At 41.0% G+C, this 21,138-nt stretch overlaps 1 protein-coding gene across 2 annotated transcripts; it reads left to right on the top strand.

Moving 5' to 3' along the window:
• Positions 1–1,921: 1,921 nt before the first annotated feature.
• Positions 1,922–11,366, top strand: LOC120571926 (NACHT, LRR and PYD domains-containing protein 12-like). 2 transcript variants are annotated; one of them, XM_039821091.1, is made up of 9 exons: positions 1,922–1,976; positions 3,133–3,412; positions 3,917–5,711; positions 5,803–5,976; positions 6,061–6,234; positions 6,321–6,494; positions 8,052–8,225; positions 8,359–8,405; positions 10,315–11,366. In XM_039821091.1, the coding sequence occupies exons 1-9, from the start codon at positions 1,944–1,946 to the stop codon at positions 10,851–10,853; spliced, it is 3,390 nt and encodes a 1,129-aa protein (XP_039677025.1). In that variant the 5' UTR covers positions 1,922–1,943; the 3' UTR covers positions 10,854–11,366. The 2 variants fall into 2 exon arrangements, with proteins under 2 accessions (XP_039677025.1, XP_039677016.1); XM_039821082.1 differs by lacking the exon at positions 10,315–11,366 and having other exon boundaries at positions 8,052–8,230; positions 8,359–8,981.
• The last annotated feature ends 9,772 nt before the right edge of the window (positions 11,367–21,138 follow it).

Raw genomic sequence — 21,138 nt, 5'->3', positions numbered from 1 at the left:
TAGAGGAAACACACAGATAAACATGTTTTTGGTTATTTATTGAATATTTCCATCAATTGAAATCACAGCACACATTTTAAAAGAAAGTCTTAAGAAAAAGGTCACATTTTAGTTTTAATGTAAAAAGCAAGTTTCCTTAAAAAGTACAAAATACATGACTTGCTTGATCATAGGCTACTGCTCAGAGTGATATTACACAATCTCTCAGCCTGCACAGGCCTCTTTAGAAGATAAAAGCATTAACCCTGGGTGAAGGGAAATGTTCAACACTAATATTCTCAGTCCCAGATGTACCAAACTAGATGTACTTTATTAATTGATATTAGAACATAATAGGTTCTTTAATTGGCACTTATTTGTTACACTGAAACAGCAGTTCATCTTTTCATGACGTAGACTTTTTTTTTATTGGTTTATTATTTCAATACAAGTCCAAACACATTTTTCCCAAGTGTCCAACCCTTCTTTGGATCTGAGGTCAGAGGTCGGAGGTCAACGGGCCGAAACCAAACCGGACTCCACAGGAGCACAAACACTGCGCAGCATTCAGCAAACGTGCTGCAAATACAAACAACACAACCAAATACATAAACGTGCTGCAAATATAGAAACGATGCAAAAAGTGTTTATATGTGCAGGTCCTACTGTCTCTACAAAGCTGTAGCTCAAATTGTCTGGCTTACTACACAGGGAGGGACTAGAAATCCTGTCTGTTTTTTTTTTTTCAAGAGAGAATTGCTCCACAATATGAATACAGATTGATTATCACTTATTTTGTTGGTGAACACTTGAGGAGGCCTACACTTCAGTGATGCGCCTTTTGGACCTCAAAATTAAAGCCTCTCATGTAATATGGCTTAAACAAACATCAACATTAAATGCTGATGCAGATTTAAATGTTTTATTACGACGAGTTTACAGACACGTCTCTGCTGATTGAGTATCAACTGTGACCTGAGCCGAGACACACCCAGCAAACGAGAGAAAACATATCTCAAACATAGACCATATATTTACAGTCTCTGATCTCAAAGCAGTTGCACACCGTAAGCTTGAACGTGTACCGGCTCTCTCTTTCTTTTTGCATCGCTTCTTTTTTCGGGGTTTGTGTGCTTTTCTTTTTGCATCGTTTCTATATTTGCAGCGCGTTTATGTATTTGGTTGTGTTGTGTGTATTTGCAGCGCATCTGCTGAATGCTGCGCATGGGTTGTAGAATTACTGAAGTTTTTTTCTTAATATGCATGTGTTTTCTTAAGTTGCAGGGCGTTTGCCCCTGTCGGCCACCATATATATGGCATAAAAGTGCATTGTGTATCAGACAGATGAGCAGAAAAACAGCAAAGACAGTTAAAGTTACGAGAACAGAAGAGGAAGTTACACCACATAGAGGCCCCGACCTTGTGTGTGTGTGTGAAGATAACAGTTTCTGCCTAGAAACAAGAAGGCCATTTTAGGCCATTATTTGACAGGACAGCTAAAGTCATAAAAGGGGAGATAGATAGGGAATAAAATGCAGCAAAGGGCCGCAGGTCAGAGTCAAACCTGTGGCCGGTGGCCTCGAGGAGTGAACTTCTATATCTGGGCACCAGGTGAGCTACCTTTTCAAATGTTCTTGAATCAGTGCTATTACCCCCTTTCAATTTATCAGTCAAAACAATGCAAGTCTTTGTTCAGTTTGTTACAGAATGTAACAGATTCACAACAGTAACCTTGTTAAGAAAAATGCTATAGAATGAAGTTTATTATTATTCTAACAGCTGCACCGTTTAACAGCAGACACATGGAACTAGTTTTTATCACATTTTGAAAAGAGCTCCCAGATACAGACAGGTATGTCACAAACTTACAGTTAGATTACACCATTCCCCTTCTCCCCCTACTTCCTGCTCTGTGTGTGTGTGTGTGTCAGGAGCAGTTTACTTTAACTTCCTCCCATGTTGTGATGCAGACATGTTTCCTCCAGGTTAAACTTTTGGTAAGTGACACTTTTCAGCTAATTTCTGATTTCTGTTAGTTTCATTAAACTGTGACAATGTGTTTGTGTTGAAGAGTTTAGCTCTGTTCTAACAGCTGTTAGCTACCATGTTTAGGATCACCAGCTGCTTTCAACAATGGGAGCTAACCATGCTAGCCATTATGGAGCTTATTCAAAATCAATATTTAACTCAAATGTAGCTTTGCTGACAAAGTGAGACAGGACTGAAGGTGATCTGTTAGTGTGAGGACAATAAATGACTTATCAAACATTCCTGACACTCGCTCATTATTTATATTCCTGACAAACAACTCATGAATGAATCTGGGGTCTCCACTGATTATTCTGTACTGCTGTAAAAGTAACAAAACACAAAGTACTGTGTTAGTACAGGTTAGTGTGTTAGTGCTATTACCCCCTTCAATTTATAATACCAATCAAAACAGATGCAAGTCTTTGTTCAGTTTGTTACAGAACGTAACAAACTGAGCACGCAGAGCTCCCATATGAAGACAGGCATGTCACAAATTTACAGTTAAGGCTGATTTATACTTCTGCGTAAAATCTACGCCATTGCTATGCACGTAGGTACATGAGGACACAAACCTACGCTGGACCCTACGCCGTAGCCTGACATGCACCTCTCTAAAATTTTAACTACACGTCGCTGCAACGCACGTCGCTCGGCTGTTGCTTGGTAGCGTTGCATTTCCCCCCCGACTCATTTCCTTGTTCTCCTTCTCCATAAACAACATGAAATCAAGGAGAGGGTTAACTTTTCCTGCTCCAGATTTCCCACCATGGTCAGAAAGAACAGGGGAGACGCTTTGTTTTTCTCACTATGACTCTTTAGTCGGTACTCGCTCCGAAGCTAATCGCCGTCACTCTCTCCCTACTCCCTCACTCTACCACACATTCCCCACACACACATACACACACACACATGCCGGCTCGACACACACACACCAGCGCACAGGTATAAACATCAGGCCACTTTACGAGGCTACGGCGAATCTTTAATTATTATTTGTTCACACAAATATCATCATAACATGATCTACAAAACTGGTCTGTTTTGATAATAAGAGTATTTTTAAACTCCCAAAAGTTCTGTTAAGTGACAGTTTTCTTTTTGGTATCTTTTGTATTTTTGCAGGGACAAAAAATGGAGACACCTAAAGAAGTCGTCTTGGGAATTTTAGAAAATTTGGGAGCCGACGACTTTGAAAAATTTAAGTGGTACCTGCAGGGAGTCCTAAAAGACTTCCCAGCAATCCCAAAGAGTAAACTGGAGAATGTAAACAGGGTGAACACAGTGGATATGATGTTCCAGACCTACAGTATAAACACTATTAAAGTGACCAGAATAGTTTTAGTGAAGATAAATCAAAATGATCTAGTGGAGAATTTATCAAACATCATCTCAGAACCTGCAGGTAAGTCATAATCATTATGAATTTAAAAAACTGATGTAACAAAGATTAAACTTTTATATCACAGTCTTCAACAAATATTACCTTTGTTACCAATGTCTCCCTCTTATCTACAAAGCTACATATGTTGTGTTGATAACAACAGAACAAGCTACCAAACATCCACAAGAGAAACAACATTTAAAGTGTCTCCGAGAACAAAAAATTATGAAACAAAGTCAGAATGTTTTTGTTTACTCTGCTGGTTAAAATTTGCACACACCGATGTCACTGTAAGATACTACTTGGGCAATATTAATTCCCTCTTTGGACAGTGAAGACTTCATAGATGTATGACTGAGACACCCAACATATCAGTTGTTTTTGAGGAATACTAAGTCATTTTACAATAGTAACATATTCAGGACCTTGTCATCAAATGGGCTGAATAGATTTCATGAATACAGAAATTTGCACACACATTCACCAGAACAAACCCTCATTGATTTCATTGTTTTATTCATTCAGAGATTCTTGCTGCATGCCAGCGAAAAGTCAAATCCAACTTACATAAGACGTTCCAGTGTGTGTTTGAGGGAATTGCTAAAGCAGGAAACAAGACCCTTCTGAATCAGATGTTTACAGAGATCCACATCAGAGGGGGAGGGACTGCAGAGGTCAATGATCAACATGAGGTCAGACATATTGAAACAGCATCCTGGAAGTCAGACAGACCAGAAACAACAATCACATATGAAGACATATTTAAAACCCCACCTGAAAGAGAAGAACCAATCAGAACAGTGGTGACTAAGGGAGTGGCTGGCATTGGGAAAACAGTCTTAACACAGAAGTTCACTCTGGACTGGGCTGAAGGCAAGGCCAACCAGGACATCCAGTTCACATTTCCATTCACCTTCAGAGAGCTGAACATGCTGAAAGAGAAAAAGTACAACTTGGTGGAACTTGTTCATCACTTCTTTAGTGAAATCAAAGAAGCAGGAATCTGCAGGTTTGAAGAGTTCCCGGTTGTGTTCATCTTTGACGGTCTGGACGAGTGTCGACTTCCTCTGGACTTCCACAACACTGAGATCCTGACTGATGTTACAGAGTCCACCTCAGTGGATGTGCTGCTGACAAACCTCATCAGGGGGAAATTGCTTCCCTCTGCTCGCCTCTGGATAACCACACGACCTGCAGCAGCCAATCAGATCCCCGCTGAGTGTGTTGACATGGTGACAGAGGTCAGAGGGTTCACTGACCCACAGAAGGAGGAGTACTTCAGTAAGAGATACAAAGACAAGAAGCAGGCTAGTAGAATCATCTCCCACATCAAGACATCACGAAGCCTCCACATCATGTGCCACATCCCAGTCTTCTGCTGGATCACTGCTGCAGTTCTAAAGAAGGTGTTGAAGACCAGAGAGGGAGGAGAGCTGCCCAAAACTCTGACTGAGATGTACATCCACTTCCTGGTGGTTCAGTCCAAATGGACGAACGTCAAGTTTCATGACAAACGTGAAACAGATCCACCCTGGAGTCCAGACACCAGGAAGATGATTGAGTCTCTAGGAAAACTGGCTTTTGAGCAGCTGCAAAAAGGCAACCTGATCTTCTATGAATCAGACCTGACAGAGTGTGGCATCGATATCACAGCAGCCTCAGTGTACTCAGGAGTGTTCACACAGATCTTTAAAGAGGAGAGTGGACTGTACCAGGACAAGGTGTTCTGCTTCATCCATCTGAGTGTTCAAGAGTTTCTGGCTGCTCTTCATGTTCACCTGACATTCATCAGCTCTGGAGTCAACCTGATGTCAGAAGTACAATCAACCTCCTGGTGGTCTGAATTTTTCAGGGACAAATCAGCACATTTCTACCAGAGTGCCGTGGACAAGGCCTTACAGAGTCCAAATGGACACTTGGACTTGTTCCTCCGCTTCCTCCTGGGTCTTTCTCTAGAGTCCAATCAAAATCTTTTACGAAGCCTGTTGACACAGACAGAAAGTAGCTCACAGACAAACGAGAAAACAGTTGAGTACATCAAAAAGAAGATCTGTGAGAATCTGTCTGCAGAGAGAAGCATAAATCTGTTCCACTGTCTGAATGAACTGAATGATCGTTCTCTAGTGGAGGAGATCCAACAGTCCCTGAGATCAGGAAGTCTCTCCACAGATAAACTATCTCCTGCTCAGTGGTCAGCTCTGGTTTTCATTTTACTGTCATCACAAAACGACCTGGACGTGTTTGACCTGAAGAAATACTCTGTTTCAGAGGAGGCTCTTCTGAGGCTGCTGCCAGTGGTCAAAGCCTCCAACAAAGCTCTGTAAATGCACACAGAACTATCCCGATTAAATGCACTTTTTCTTTATTCTGAAAACTACTTTAACTTTCTTATATTGCTGATTCCTCTTCAGACTAAGTGGCTGTGACCTTTCAGAGAGAAGCTGTGAAGCTCTGTCCTCAGTTCTCAGCTCCCAGCCCTCTAGTCTGAGAGAGCTGGACCTGAGTAACAACAACCTGCAGGATTCAGGAGTGAAGCATCTGTCCTCTGGACTAGAGAGTTCACACTGCAGACTGGAAACTCTCAGGTTGGTTATAAGCTATTTGAAATGTGACCCTCTGAGCTGTTATTTTCAATTCATGTTAATTATTGGATGGACATTTTATTTCAGATTGAGTGGCTGTAAACTGTCAAAGAGAAGCTGTGAAGCTCTGTCCTCAGTTCTCAGATCCCAGTCCTCTAGTCTGAGAGAGCTGGACCTGAGTAACAACGTCCTGAAGGATTCAGGAGTGAAGCATCTGTCTCCTGGACTAGACAGTCCACACTGCAGACTGGAAACTCTCAGGTTTGTTATCAGCTATTTGAAAATTATTACCCTCTGAGCTGATATTTTCTTTATATGTTAATTATTGGATGGACTTTTTATTGCAGATTGAGTGGCTGTAACCTGTCAGAGAAAAGCTGTGAAGCTCTGTCCTCAGTTCTCAGCTCCCAGTCCTCTAGTCTGAGAGAGCTGGACCTGAGTAACAACGACCTACAGGATTCAGGAGTGGAGCTGGTGTCTGCTGGACTAAAGTGTCCACACTGCCGACTGGAAACTCTCAGGTTGGTGGTCAGCTGTTCCATGAGCTGTTATTCTCTTCATATATTAATTATTGGATGGACATTTTATCAAATCCTTTTAGGCTAAATAGCTGTAACCTGTCAGAAAGAAGCTGCAAAGCTCTGTCCTAAGTTGCCAGTCCTCTAGTCTGAAAGATCTGGACCTGAGTAGCAACACAAGTTAAACATGCAGTCTCTTTAGTCCTTTTACGATCCTGCATTAAATCTGGCAACAATATCGAACTGAAGGTTTTTTTTGACTCAGGACGTAGTCACCTAGCCTGGTCCTACCAGACTCTCGTACATTTCATTTGTACAGAGAGTCTGGCCACTCTCCATTGACAAGTGTTAACTTCCTTGAAGGCGGGTACTGTGTTGAAGTTTAAAACTACTGGATCTGGCCAGAGCCACTCTGGATCTGCCATAACCAATCGCTAATGTTTGGTTGTGATGTCGGCTTAGCATCGCTAGCGTTATCGTTAGCAACACTAGCGTTAGTCTTAGCTAACTCCTTCACCACTAACGGAGCGAGCTGGAAAATCAAACTTTTCCCGAACCCCATAGGGAGGAGGGCCACAAAATCATGGCCACCAACAAAACTCAGCAAAGATTGTTCTTGCTCTGGCTTTAACTTCTGGATATTCGACAGCATTGCCACAACGGACCGAATGCTTCGCTCACATCTTTCTCCGCCGCCATTACGAAACTCACCGAAGGTTACCGCACCTCAGAGTTATCGTTCTCAGGCACTCTAACTGTTTGCTGATTGGACGGCCAAAAATTTGGCCGGAGAAAACCCAAGAATATACCGCAAACCCAGACATAGTACTGAAGGAAAATGAAAAATTGAGCGGAAGTACGTAGGAGAGCGGAGCCAGGCTAGTTGTCACTAGGATAGGGTTTTGGTTTACAACACAGAAACATGACTTGGATATACAAAGCGCAGGTTTATTACAGTCCTTTATTGTCCAAGAGTCCCTGGTACCGGGGGGAATTCACAGTCTAAAGAAAAATAGCTTTTCATTACCATAATTTACAGATTATATGACTGTATTTGACAACATTAGATCTTCAGAATTCGTAAACCAATTATATGTTTTCAAACTATGGCTTATTCTGAAGTATTTTTACAATAAAGTAATATATAAGAAGTTGTGTTCAAAAAAATCCTGTATTATTTAACGATGGTCCCATATGATATGCTTGGTATTCAATGGGTTTACAACAACATCAGTTGACACATAGAATACGAGTCATAGAAATGACTCTCTGTACTTTTGTTCTAACTTCCGACTATTCAGGCATTTTTGGAGTTGGATATCATTTGTAGAAAACTTTGTGTGTGATCTGGGTTTCTAATTACCTTGTCAGCCTACTTCTTGCATCGCTGGGGGTCCGCCATGGATTGCAGCTCTGTCCTGGTTATGTGCTAAGCAGTTTTTTACCATGCTTTGTAGAGCCTTGAAGTTGAGGGCATGGTGTGACTGCCATACCAGGTCGTGATGTCCTGATGTCGATGACATGTGGACGAATGTGTGTGTGTGTGTGTTGTGTGTTTAGTCTCTCAGGCTGTCTGATCTCAGAGGAAGGCTGTACTTTTCTGGCCTCATCTCTGAGCTCCAACCCCTCCCGTCTGAGAGTGCTGGACCTGAGCTACAATCATCCAGGAGACACAGGAGTGAAGCTGATGTTGGCTGGACTGGAGGATCCACACTGGAGACTGGACACACTCATGTATGGTCAGACATGTATGGTCAGACAGATAACACAGTTGCTCTGTCACTGACTGAGGGAATCTGCTTCATGTTTAATGGAGGATCTGAGTGAAGGTGTATGACGTTGATTGTAACTTTGTTTCTTCCTGCAGGGTGGACCATGGTGGACCAGAGAGACTGAGACCTGGTTCAAGGAAGTGTGAGTGTGTTTGAAGTTTGATTCCTGAGAACTTAGCTGCCCTAGATTTTTACATTTTCTTGACTAAAAACACAATTGTGAAGTTTGTTTTTGTCTTTGTGGCTGGAAAGATGTTAGAACTTAATTGATGAAATAAAACACACAAACACCACCAACTGAACACAGTGATCAAGCAGAACTAATAAATACATTTCATCAACAGTGGAGCTAACAGTAAGTCAACTAAAACCATTCAGAAGCGCATCTGTAAGCATATTCTCTTTATAAATCACAGATTACCCACAAGTGTGCGTGTGTGAATCAGCCTCTCATCCTGCCCTGTACACGCCCATTTTTAACCATAAATAGTCAATGCAAAGCACTTTATGAATGCTTATCAGTATGATAATGACCCTGGCAGTTGTTCTATCGTTACGCCATGACGACTGGCGGGAAAAAGCAAAAAATCTTGTCAGACGCTTGGGAATTGCTGCTAATTATAATTAGATTATAATAAGAATTATAATTTTGGCCTGTTCTCACACAGTGTAGGGAAACCTGATCTATAGACTACCTATGTTAATAATACCATCCAAAACGGCAGGCATTATGGCACTTCAGGACAGCTTTAATTTACCAGACCTATATGATAAGATTTAACAGAAATATATATTATATCCAAACGAGCCTTAGTGATAAAGTTGAATATTATATATAATATTTATATAAAACACTTAGCTGTCTGCCATTTCACTCTGGAAACAGCCAGTTGCCCCCAGAGTGGTGCCCTCTCTACTGGACCCAATTCAGTACATAGATCCAAGAGCACAGCTTTAGGGAATTTAAATCGTCAAATTAGCCAGTCATCGTCATGGGCCCTGAAGCCTCTTTCTCTCCTGATTCTTCCATTGCCGTAGTCCTCCTGCAGTGCCAGCAGTGCCATCATTTAGCATTATGCACGGGTACACTGCAGTATTTATATGTTTACAACAATTTATGATTGTTAACACCTTGCCAAAATCACAGCATCAATTAGTGGTATCACCCATCCCGAGATACAATTTAAAGAAGACAGTCTAATAGGCAAACACACTTTTCTTCATGCAGGTTTTGTCACAAACAGTATTAAAGTTCGAACCGATAACGAGGACATTGAGTGTAACGATTGCACACATTCTCAGCCCCGTTTTGTGTGTACGCCACATTTATAAATGAGACCCCTGCCTTAAAGCCAGTTGCTGGACCAACATTCCTCTGATATTCATTTACTCTGAGATCAGTACACTGTGGTGAAGCTTTTCTGCAGAAGACGACAGTTTGAGATTTGATGTTCAAAGGTGTGAACTTTGTGCCATTTGTGAGAACTTTGGTGGAGCTAATAAAAGTTTGAGAAAGCAGATGGTTCAGAGCTACTTTGTGCTGCAGTGAAAGATGATCTGACAGTTTTATTAGTGAGACTTTATTGTTGTATTCGTGTTGTATTAGTTCATGTTTATTGATTTCGATCATCGGCTGTCATTAGTGGGTCCACACCAGGCCAAAAAGCTGTGTTGTTGACGCTCCTATTCAGTCATTGGCGCCTCAGTGTTTTACTGCACCTCAGATCAGCTGTTCTTATCATATTTGATGTGTAGGAGGGAGTGTGCCTAATACTATTATGACCAGGGGCCTTATTTATAAAACCGTGAGTAGGATTCACATCAAAAGGTGGCTTATGGATGAAACAAAGCGCTTGGTGGGAGCAGAAATGCAAAATCTATGGTTTTTATTTTTTTAAAAAAGGCTAAAATGACACAAATTAAATAAAAAGCTTATGTAACTTCACAAGAGACATAGAGATACTAGCAAGACAGCTGATAAAATAAACAAAGTTGTTAAAAAATCAACGGATAATAACCTGCCCCCCATTGTGTTTTGTTCTCTCCATCAGATGTCTGTGAACTGGAACTGGACACAAACACAGTACAACGAAAACTAAAACTGTCTGACAACAACAGGAAGGTGACACGTGTGGAGGAGTATCAGTCATATCCTGATCATCCAGACAGATTTGACCGCTGGCCTCAGCTTCTGTGTAAAGATGGTCTGACTGGTCGCTGTTACTGGGAGGTTGAGAGGAGAGGACAGGTTTCTATAGCAGTGAGTTACAGAGGAATCAGAAGTAAAGGAACTAGTGATGACTGTGGGTTTGGAGGGAATGATCAGTCGTGGAGTCTCAGCTGCTCTGTTGATGGTCATTACTCTGTCAAGCACAAAAACAGAACAACCTCCTCCTCCTCCTCCTCTTCTATCTCTGACAGAGTAGCAGTGTATGTGGACTGTCCTGCTGGCATTCTGTCCTTCCACAGAGTCTCCTCTGACAGACTGATCCACCTCCACACCTTCAACACCACATTCACTCAACCTCTTTATCCTGGGTTTGGGGTCTGGTCTGGTGCCTCAGTGTCTCTATGTCCTCTGCAGGACTGAGAGTCTCTCCTGTGGACAGAAACTCTGACTGAAGATCAGCTGCTGAAATCAAAGTTCACCATCACACTCTGCACTTTGAAGCAGATCTGAGACTCAAATACAAAAACTTTTGTCTGATCAACATTTTAAAACTACATTTTCTAATGTTTAGTAAAATCTATCTACCTAGATTCAAACTTAATTTAAGGGATTTTTCCACAGTGTTGCATGACAGGAGAATACTGTTAGAACTTGGATTTTGAATTAGTTTTCTAGTCAAAACTATAAGTGATCCTCAATATTTTTTTAAGCACAAAGGTGCAATTGGATAGTTTAACAGTTGGGTAGTGATTTTACAACACAAAGTCCTAATTATGACTTTCCATAAATACTCTTAACTCTCACTGATGAGGAATGCATTCATGGAGATTTTGTGTATTATATCTGTATTTTGCTATGTGTATATCCATGTTTCTGTGTACTGGTGGGGAAAACAAATATCCCTCTGGGGCAATAAATCTAACTGTACATTCACTTTGTTGTTGATGGTTTACTTGTGTTAGGTTCTTCCATACTTAAGTCTGACTCATGTCTGAATATGATCATTTGAGTGAAGCTGCTGCTGTCTGTCGACACTTTGACAGGAAGTTTCATCGCCACTCGGAGGTCACACAACAACACACTTGTAGTGGGTCATAGTCTCACATTGCCAGACCTTCCTCCGCAGCGCTGCGGAGGAAGGTCTATCTAGTCCACACAGCTTAAAGTATCAAATTAACAGTACACAGGCATTATCAGCAAAATGTACTTTAGAAAGTAAAAGTAGACAAGTAAAGCTAAATCAGTGAACCTTGGCTGTGTTTCATTAGTTATTCCACTTCCCCTCAGCCCTTGCTATTATGTAACAGCATACAGAGAGATAACTGCTGCTGTACACGCTGGTCACAGCAGAGAGTTGATGTTTCTGATCCTTAGCTCATTAGATGGCCAGTTAGCCCCATCTAGTGGAGAGATAGTAGAACTCCATCATCTGATGAGTGCCTTCTGTGTTAACCTTCTCTGTCATGTCTGCCTGGTATCATGTTTGTGTGTCTGCTTTCCTTGCAGATACTGCAGATGGGCGTGGCAGAGTGGTGGCAGCTCCTGGGCTCGTTAGTTAATGCTGGCGGCACCTGGCCTCGTTAGTTAACGCTGGCGGCTCCTGGGCTCATTAGTTAACGCTGGCAGCTCCTGGGCTCATTAGTTAACGTTAGCAGCTCCTGGGCTCGTTGGTTAACGCTGGCACCTCCTGGGCTCGTTATTTAACGCTGGCATCTCCTGGGCTCGTTAGTTAACGCGCTGGCAGCTCCTGGGCTCGTTAGTTAATGCTGGCACCTCCTGGGCTCGTTAGTTAACGCTGGCAGCTCCTGGGCTCGTTAGTTAACGCTGGCAGCTCCTGGGCTCGTTAGTTAACGCTGGCAGCTCCTGGGCTCGTTGGTTAACGCTGGCACCTCCTGGGCTCGTTATTTAACGCTGGCATCTCCTGGGCTCGTTAGTTAACGCTGGCAGCTCCTGGGCTCGTTAGTTAACGCTGGCAGCTCCTGGGCTCGTTAGTTAACGCTGGCAGCTCCTGGGCTCGTTAGTTAACGCTGGCAGCTCCTGGGCTCGTTAGTTAACGCTGGCAGCTCCTGGGCGCGTTAGTTAGCGCTGGCAGCTCCTGGGCTCTTAGTTAACGCTGGCAGCTCCTGGGCTGCGTATTTAACGCTGGCATCTCCTGGGCTCAGTAATTAACGCTGGCAGCTCCTGGGCTCGTTAGTTAACGCTGGCAGCTCCTGGGCTCGTTAGTTAACGCTGGCAGCTCCTGGGCTCATTAGTTAATGCTGGCACCTCCTGGGCTCGTTAGTTAATGCTGGCAGCTCCTGGGCTCGATAGTAGTTAACGCTGGCAGTTCCTGGGCTCTGTGGGCTAGTGAACTTTTAAATGCCTCTTTGGTTCAGTTGTGCCCCCTGCAACAAACAAACAGAAGTACATATGGCAGTAAATTAGAGTAAGGCTGAAGTTAAAAGCATAACCAAATCAGAAAAAATAAAAGAAGTGGCAGGAGAATTTTAACAGGGACATTAAAAGGTAGAATGTTCTACAGCAGAGGTGCCCAAATTCTTTCATATGAAGGGCCAAAATGTATCTGGATGGAAGGCCAATGACCAAAAATAAATGTTGATGTTGAAGAATACCAAACTTCTTGTGTTTCACTCATGTTACTGACCACCAGAGAAACAAGATGAATGAATACATTTCAACTTTTTAGTTTTCTCATTGTTAACTTGATATTTTACTGAAACATGTAATATAACCTATATATGTTTTATTTATTAGATAGTTGTATGTGTGATTTCTTTATTTCCAACATTTTCTGTAAATGTGTCAAAGAAATTCTGTTTTTGAAAGATATAAGATTAATCATGACACAGATCACAAAGATTCTAAATCGGAAACTCATGCAGCTGATTACCAAGCCAATCAAACTTGAAGCAGTAGTGCTACAACTGTCGGTCGATCCGTATAGTTTGTGCTGAAAGTGAACGAGGGTAGAGTTTCATTTCAATGCCCTGCTCACATTCCCTCTGATTTTCAAGTGGATTCCGTGCGACGTATGAGATTGTGTATTTTACCACATTTAACAGTCAAATTTAAAAGTATAAATATAGTACAAGAATTGTACAAAATTGTGCTGAGGAAATGTATTTTGTTCAGTTCACATTTAGCAGAAATAAACCTTAATATTCAAATCCCCAATCTCAGTATCTTCTCTGTTGAGCTGTGACCTGAGAACATTCAGGTGTTCCAGGTTACCCTAACCATTCACCTTCAGAGTCAGAGAGACAGGTATATCCCAGACAAAGCAGGGGTCGTCACATCAACATCATCATCAAACACTGCACTGTAAGGCCGGTTACACACTGCCTGTGTGGCGGCTGCGTGGATTTTTCTGTCTTTACACACCAGAAACGTGTCTGACGTAGTGCTGCTGCTGCTAGCCTTGTCTGGACACATGGATGTTTACCATTGATAAAATGAAATACCATGTTAAACATAAATATATACTGATTTGATTACAGCAAGACAACGTCGGCAGTATTGACGGCAAAATAGGCTGCAGAATATTACGTTCTGTATTGACAGGTGCAATATTAGATATCAAAACCTTGAGACTTTCAAACATCAACATGTCATTTATTAATATGTATTCATGTCTAAATGACATATAAACATCTTTTCCTATTCTACTTCGCCTGGAAACGCTTCCAACACACTTGCATGTCATGTGAAAAATAGGCGTTGGTTCTATTTCCGCGCCTGAGACATGCGTGTCACGCAGGCAGTGTGTAAGTTTTAACCTGTTAACATGGGAGCCAAAATTGAAACGGACACGCCACACAGTTGACATGCTCACGCGACGCATCCAGTGTGTAACCGGCCTAAAGCAGATCTGAGACAACAAAAAAAAAACATAAATTTTTTCTGATAAACATTTGAAAAAAATTTCTGATGTTTAAACAAATCTACACATTTCATCTTCAAGGCAATCATTTTCATGATTTCTGCCATCAGTTGACTCTTTTCTATCCTTACTCTTTACTTTTATATACTTATGGAGTGTGCTCTAGACCTACTCTATCTGTAAAGAGTCCTGAGATAATGCTGCGTTCCAGGCAACCCATAACTTGTATTTTCACAACCTTCTCCCCATGAAAGTGCCCTGGAACAGCAGTCAAAGCCGAAACTTACTACCCGTGAAGTCGTACCATATCCTTGTACTCCCAGTTACATTTTTTGACGTCACACATACATAAACAACAATGGCGCCCCCCGTTGATGCTGTACAGATGCAAGTGATTAACTGTGAGAAATAGAAATAAATAGAAAGTAAATAGCCAACGTAAAGTAATTCTGCACATTGGAATAAAAACAATACACATACGATTGTGTACTACTACAGGTTATGTTTATTAAATGAAGCCCAAAATATGTCACAGACTAGAAATAGCTAGTATCAGCTATTGCCTGGAATGCTACCAAGTCATGAGTCGTGACTTGAAGTCGTAACTTGCGGGCTAAAAATTGTGTCTGGACGCAGCATAAGTCCTGTTGTTATTTGACACTATAAATAACATTGATATGAATTACTGAGTTTCAAGACATTTGACACCATCAGCTTTTAGCAGGTGTTCTGTATCAGGTAATGAATGAATGAATGAATGAATGAATGAATGAACGAACATGGTGTTTGTTATGGACTCTGGAGAAGGACAAAGTAATGCTGTCATCCAGGACTTTGGTTTCCAGATCTGCTGCTATGTGCAATAAGACCTTTTATATATAAAGCACTTTTCGAAAACAGAACTGTAGAAAGAAAACTGTAGTGTAAGAGGTGATCCAGTCTGTTTCTGCAGTAGATCTGGTTTGCTCTTAAAGGTCCCATGGCATGAAAATTTCACTTTATGAGGTTTTTTAACATTAATATGTATTCCCCCAGCCTGCCTATGGTCCCCCCAGTGGCTAGAAATGGTGATAGGTGTAAACTGAGCCCTGGGTATCCTGCTCTGCCTTTGAGAAAATGAAAGCTCAGATGGGCCGATCTGGAATCTTCTCCTTATGAGGTCATAAGGAGCAAGGATACCTCCCCTTTCTCTGCTTTGCCCACCCAGAGAATTTGGCCCACCCATGAGAGAGAGACATCATGGCTTTCAAACGAGCAAAGTGGCAGTTGGTCAAGGCCACACCCCCACACTTTACCTTGCCCCCTCTCTCCTCTCCTCAATAGCTACAGACACAGAAATGGCACAACCAAAGGAAAGCTCATTATGGGACTGGCTCTAGTGGCTGTAATTCTGCACCAAGGCTGAATTTCGCAGTAAAGAGACTCAGATACAGTATTAGGGGACCACTAAGGCCTATATAAAAGAGACTTCAGATACAGTATTAGGGGCCACTAAGGCGTATCATAAAAGAGACTTCAGATACAGTAAGAGGACACTATAAAGACTATCAGATACAGTATTAGGGGACCACTAAGGTCTATATAAAAGAGACTAGACATTAGATACTAGTATTAGGGACCAATAAAGGCTATATAAGAGACTTCAGATACAGTATTAGAGCACTAAGGCCTATATAAAAGAGACTTCTGTACAGCTACAGTATTAGGGGACCACTAAGGCCTATATAAAAGAGACTTCAGATACAGTATTAGGGGACCACTAAGACCTATATAAAAGAGACTTCAGATATAGTAATAGGACCACTAAGGTCTATATTAAAAGAGACTTCAGATACAGTATTACGGGACCACTAAGGTCAACAGAAAAGAGACTTCAGATACAGTATTAGGGGACCACTAAGGTCTATATAAAAAGAGACTTCAGATACAGTATTAGAGGACCACTAAGGTCTTATATAAAAGAGACTTCAGATACAGTATTAGGGGACCACTAAGGCCTATATAAAAGAGACTTCAGATACAGTATTAGGGGACCACTAAGGCTATATAAAAGAGACTTCAGATACAGTATTAGGGGACCACTAAATAGTCTATAAAAGAGACTTCAGATACAGTATTAGGGGACCACTAAGGTCTATATAAAAGAGACTTCAGATACAGTATTAGGGGACCACTAAGGTCTATATAAAAGAGACTTCAGATACAGTATTAGGGGACCACTAAGGTCTATATAAAAGAGACTTCAGATACAGTATTAGGGGACCACTAAGGTCTATATAAAAGAGACTTCAGATACAGTATTAGGGGACCAAACCATAAAGGCCATAAAAAAAGAGACTTCAGATACAGTATTAGGGGACCACTAAGGTCTATATAAAAGAGACTTCAGAAGTAAAGTAATAGAAGGGCCACTAAGGTCTATATAAAAGAGACTTCAGATACAGTATTAGGGGACCACTAAGGCCTATATAAAAGAGACTTCAGATACAGTATTAGGGGACCACTAAGGCCTATATAAAAGAGACTTCAGATACAGTATTAGGGGACCACTAAGGTCTATATAAAAGAGACTTCAGATACAGTATTAGGGGACCACTAAGGTCTATATAAAAGAGACTTCAGATACAGTATTAGGGGACCACTAAGGTCTATATAAATGAGACTTCAGATACAGTATTAGGGGACCACTAAGGTCTATATAAAAGAGACTTCAGATACAGTATTAGGGGACCACTAAGGCCTATATAAAAGAGACTTCAGATACAGTATTAGGGGACCACTAAGGCCTATATAAAAGAGACTTCAGATACAGTATTAGGGGACCACTATGGTCTATATAAAAGCATCCAAAGAGCACCATGTCATGGGACCTTTAAAGACGTGACACATTCCCTGTGGTTCTACAGTATCACCACTAGATGGCGGCTTCGTGTGACACACATCATGAGTTCCATGAGATCAAAAACTGCTGTCTCCTCTTTCTCTGTCCTCAATCTTTTGTTTTAATCTCTTCACCCTCCTTAATATTCACTCTTTAACATATCTCAGAATCAGAATCATTTTCTGTATCATTGTAAAACATTGTAAAATATTGTCACAATGAAATCTAAGTGCTACTCCTGGTGCCTAGAAGTATACATTCATACGCACACGCCATACCCTTCAATAAACCATACCCTAACATACACATAATGGGACAGGTGCTCTTAGTGCATAATAGTATTCATTCATACACTTCCTCATGCCATACTCTCACATACACATAATGGGACAGGTGCTTCTAGTGCATAGTAGTTTACATTCATACACTTACTCATGCCATACTCTCACTCCAAAAAAAAAAAATTCAAAAGATCACAGTACTGGAAAAGTGCAAATGCAGTGCAAAACAGGCAAGATAGTCATTCAGCATGATGAAGTCCTAGTTCTGTAATTGAATGTTTAGAGTCGTGATGGCTGTGGAGAAAAAGCTGTCTGAACCTGGATGTGCGGCTTCTGACAGACCTGTAACGCCTTCCTGAGGGGAGGAACTCAAAGTGTTTGTGGCCTGGGTGAGAGGAGTCCTTGATCATGTTTTTTTGCTCTGCTGAGGTAGCGGGAAGAGGCGATGCTGTCAAGTGTGGGCAGCAAGCAGCCAATGATCTTTTCTGCAGACTGGATGAACCCTTTGCAGTGATTTTTTTCTACCACACTGTGATGCAGTACGTCAATATGCTCTCTATGATAGAGCGATAAAAGGCCACCAGCCTAGACTGTCTCTCTGTACTGAATCCATATCATATTAGACTTCCTACTTTTTATTTTAGAATTGATCTCAGTATTAGGGTGTAAAAACAGAATAATCTAGACACCGGAGAAAAGAATAAAATGGTAGCTAAAGATGGATGCATTCATGGTTATTGTGTGTACTGTCTATATCTGTATTTTTCTGTGTGTTTATCTGTGTTTCTGTGTACTGGTGGGGAAAACAAATTTCCCTCTGGGGCAACTCTCCATTCACTTGGCTTATAAAATGTACTGTGTATGCCTTTTTATACTTCCCAGACGCCCTGGTTTCAAACCACAATGTGTTAGAATCTGCTAAGTAATGATGTTTTTTCTTTAGTAATTGTAGTAACATTAACTTGTTTGTGACTCAACCTGCAGTTATTCATAACATTACATTATGCTTTTGGCCAAAATGACTCACAATGAGTGCGTCCAACGATGTAAGAGTGAGAGCTTGATATCATCCAGCATGTTTAGTAGAACAGTACAAGTGCTTTGTTCTTAAAGACATTAGTTATTATTTGAGATAAGTTAAAGGTACATTGATGTATGTTGAGCGTAGATGTCGAAGAGTAGTCTTGAGCAGATGTAAACACTCAGGAAAAGTCGGAGATGAGGTTGAAACAATGGGATTTTTATTATTTTTGTCCCAATTAAGGCCAGAATGATAATATAAAAATGAATGATAATATAAAAATTAACAAAATTACGAAAAAGAACAAAAATATACTTTCAAGAAAATCAAGTAAAACTGACTTGGGAGTCAACACAATTTGATAATATAATTATACAACCGCTCACTAATTGACCTTAAATCAAGTCATCACTCTGAGGACATACAACCGACTTACGTCATTCTCCCTCAGGTGTATAATAATAAATAATAAGTTTATTTGATATAGCACCTTTCACAGACAGAGTCTCCAAAGTGCTTCACATGATAAAAATTTGTACAAAACATAGTAAGTTATACAACTAAAAGGACTAAAAACAGTCATTAAAAGACAACATTTTACATACAGGAATCAAAAGCAAATTTTGAACAAGTGCGTCTTCAGCTGCTTTTTAAAAGCTTCAACAGAGACTGCAGAAGCATTCCACAGGTTTGGAGCCACCGCTTCAAAGGAACGGTCACCTCTAGTCTTTAAACGGGTGCATGGGACATCCAGTAATCCCTGGTTAGAAGACCTGAGGGGCCTATTCGTAGTGTATGAATGGAGCAGGTCCGAGATATACACCGGAGCCTGACCATGCAAAGCTTTAAAGCTTTCGATACCAAAACTTTAAATTTGATCCTGAAGTTAATGGGAAGCCAATGTAATGAGTATAAAATCGGAGTGATGTGCGACATCCTGCTAGACCTGGTTAGCAGCCTTGCAGCAGAATTCTGAACTAGTTGTAAAGTAGACTGTAACGGTTCCATACAGCCAACATTAATATATCTAAGACGCTAGACAGTTACAGTATATAAATCATATAATTGACATTCCAATTAGTCACAGCCACAAGACATCTTGGCGGCTGTAAAATATAATACATAAAATACCGGTTAACTTCCTGTTACCCCGGAAGTCATAGACCCATTTAAGCCCAAGGATCGCGGAAAACTTTCCCTTAGAACAAAGAGAGCACATGCTGGTAAGACCAAACATTTTGTTAACTCTGTTAACTTTTAGACTCAATTCAATTTTATTTATAGTATCAAATCATAACAAGAGTTATCTCGTGACACTTTACAGATAGAGTAGGTCTAGACCACACTCTATAATTTACAAAGCCCCAACAATTCCAGCAATTCCAGTAATTCCCTTAAGAGCGAGCAGTGCGACAGTGGCGAGGAAAAACTCCCTCTTGTGAAGAAACCTGGGACAGACCCAGGCTCTTGGTAGGTGGTGTCTGAGGGGCCGGTTGGGGATATGATGAACAGTGGCGATAGTAGTCAAATTTATAATGGAACAGTGACTTCAAATGGTAGTCGTAGTAGTTCATGACATTGCAGGGCACCGCTGAGCTCAGCAGGGAGTGCAGCAGGACCACGGCGACAGCTGCAACCAGGATCTTGGTGCCAACGTTCTCCAAGGAAATACGCTGGGGGAAAAAACATAAGGACTCCCCAGAAGCTAGGATTAGTAACAAGCATTTCCCTAACTATAAGCTTTATCAAATAGGAGAGTTTTAAGTTCATTCTTGAATGAGTAATAAAAAATCAATAAACTACAGAAGTTAACAAAAATATATGGTTGCGTGATTATTATAACTGGTGATGTTTGTAAAGTAACTTATGGTTTTAAACAATCAGAGAATGATGTATAGATGGTTGTAGCAATTGCATACAAATCACCGTAGTATAAGAGGTTAAATGTGTACACAAGAAAGCTACGGGATTACTATGAAGAATTTGATGATTTGACCACTGTTTGTGGTAGCCTAATTAACAGAACATATTACCACGCTAAACAAACATACAGGCTACGTTCACACTCAGTCCTTGAGATACTAAATAGGTAGCGCATGGCTACCGTGACGGCAGCCATGCACCCCGTCACAATGTACATATTCCCCATACGGTCCAAAGTATGGTGGTGGACTGGTAGCTGTAGAGGTGCCAGTTCACCTCCTGGGCACTGCCAAGGTGCTCTTGAGCAAGGCACCAAACCCCCAACCGCTCAGGGTGCCTTTCCATGGGCAGCCCCCTCACTCTGACATCTCTCCATTAGTGCTGCTAATGTAGAGGTAGTGAGCATGTGTGTAATTCAGGCCTGTATGTAATAACAACAGAGTGAAAACATTGTAATTAATAAAGTATACATTATTATTATTATTATTATTATTATTATTATTATTATTATTATTATTATTATTATTATATTTGAAAGAGAAAATAGAGTTTAGTTAGACCCATCCTGAGGAAATTACCCACTAAGTTCACTCGACAAGCCCTGAAATGGACTCCAGGAACTAAGAGAAGAGGTTGCCCCAGGTAATAGCAAATATCTCATGATCTCTTTCCTCATTCCTATTTTAAGATGTGCAAAGGTCAAAGAGTTGTTTCTATGC

This window comes from Perca fluviatilis, chromosome 2 (assembly GCF_010015445.1).
Source record: "Perca fluviatilis chromosome 2, GENO_Pfluv_1.0, whole genome shotgun sequence".
Taxonomy (NCBI): Eukaryota; Metazoa; Chordata; class Actinopteri; order Perciformes; family Percidae; genus Perca; species Perca fluviatilis.
This window is presented reverse-complemented; position numbering and strand designations above follow the sequence as displayed.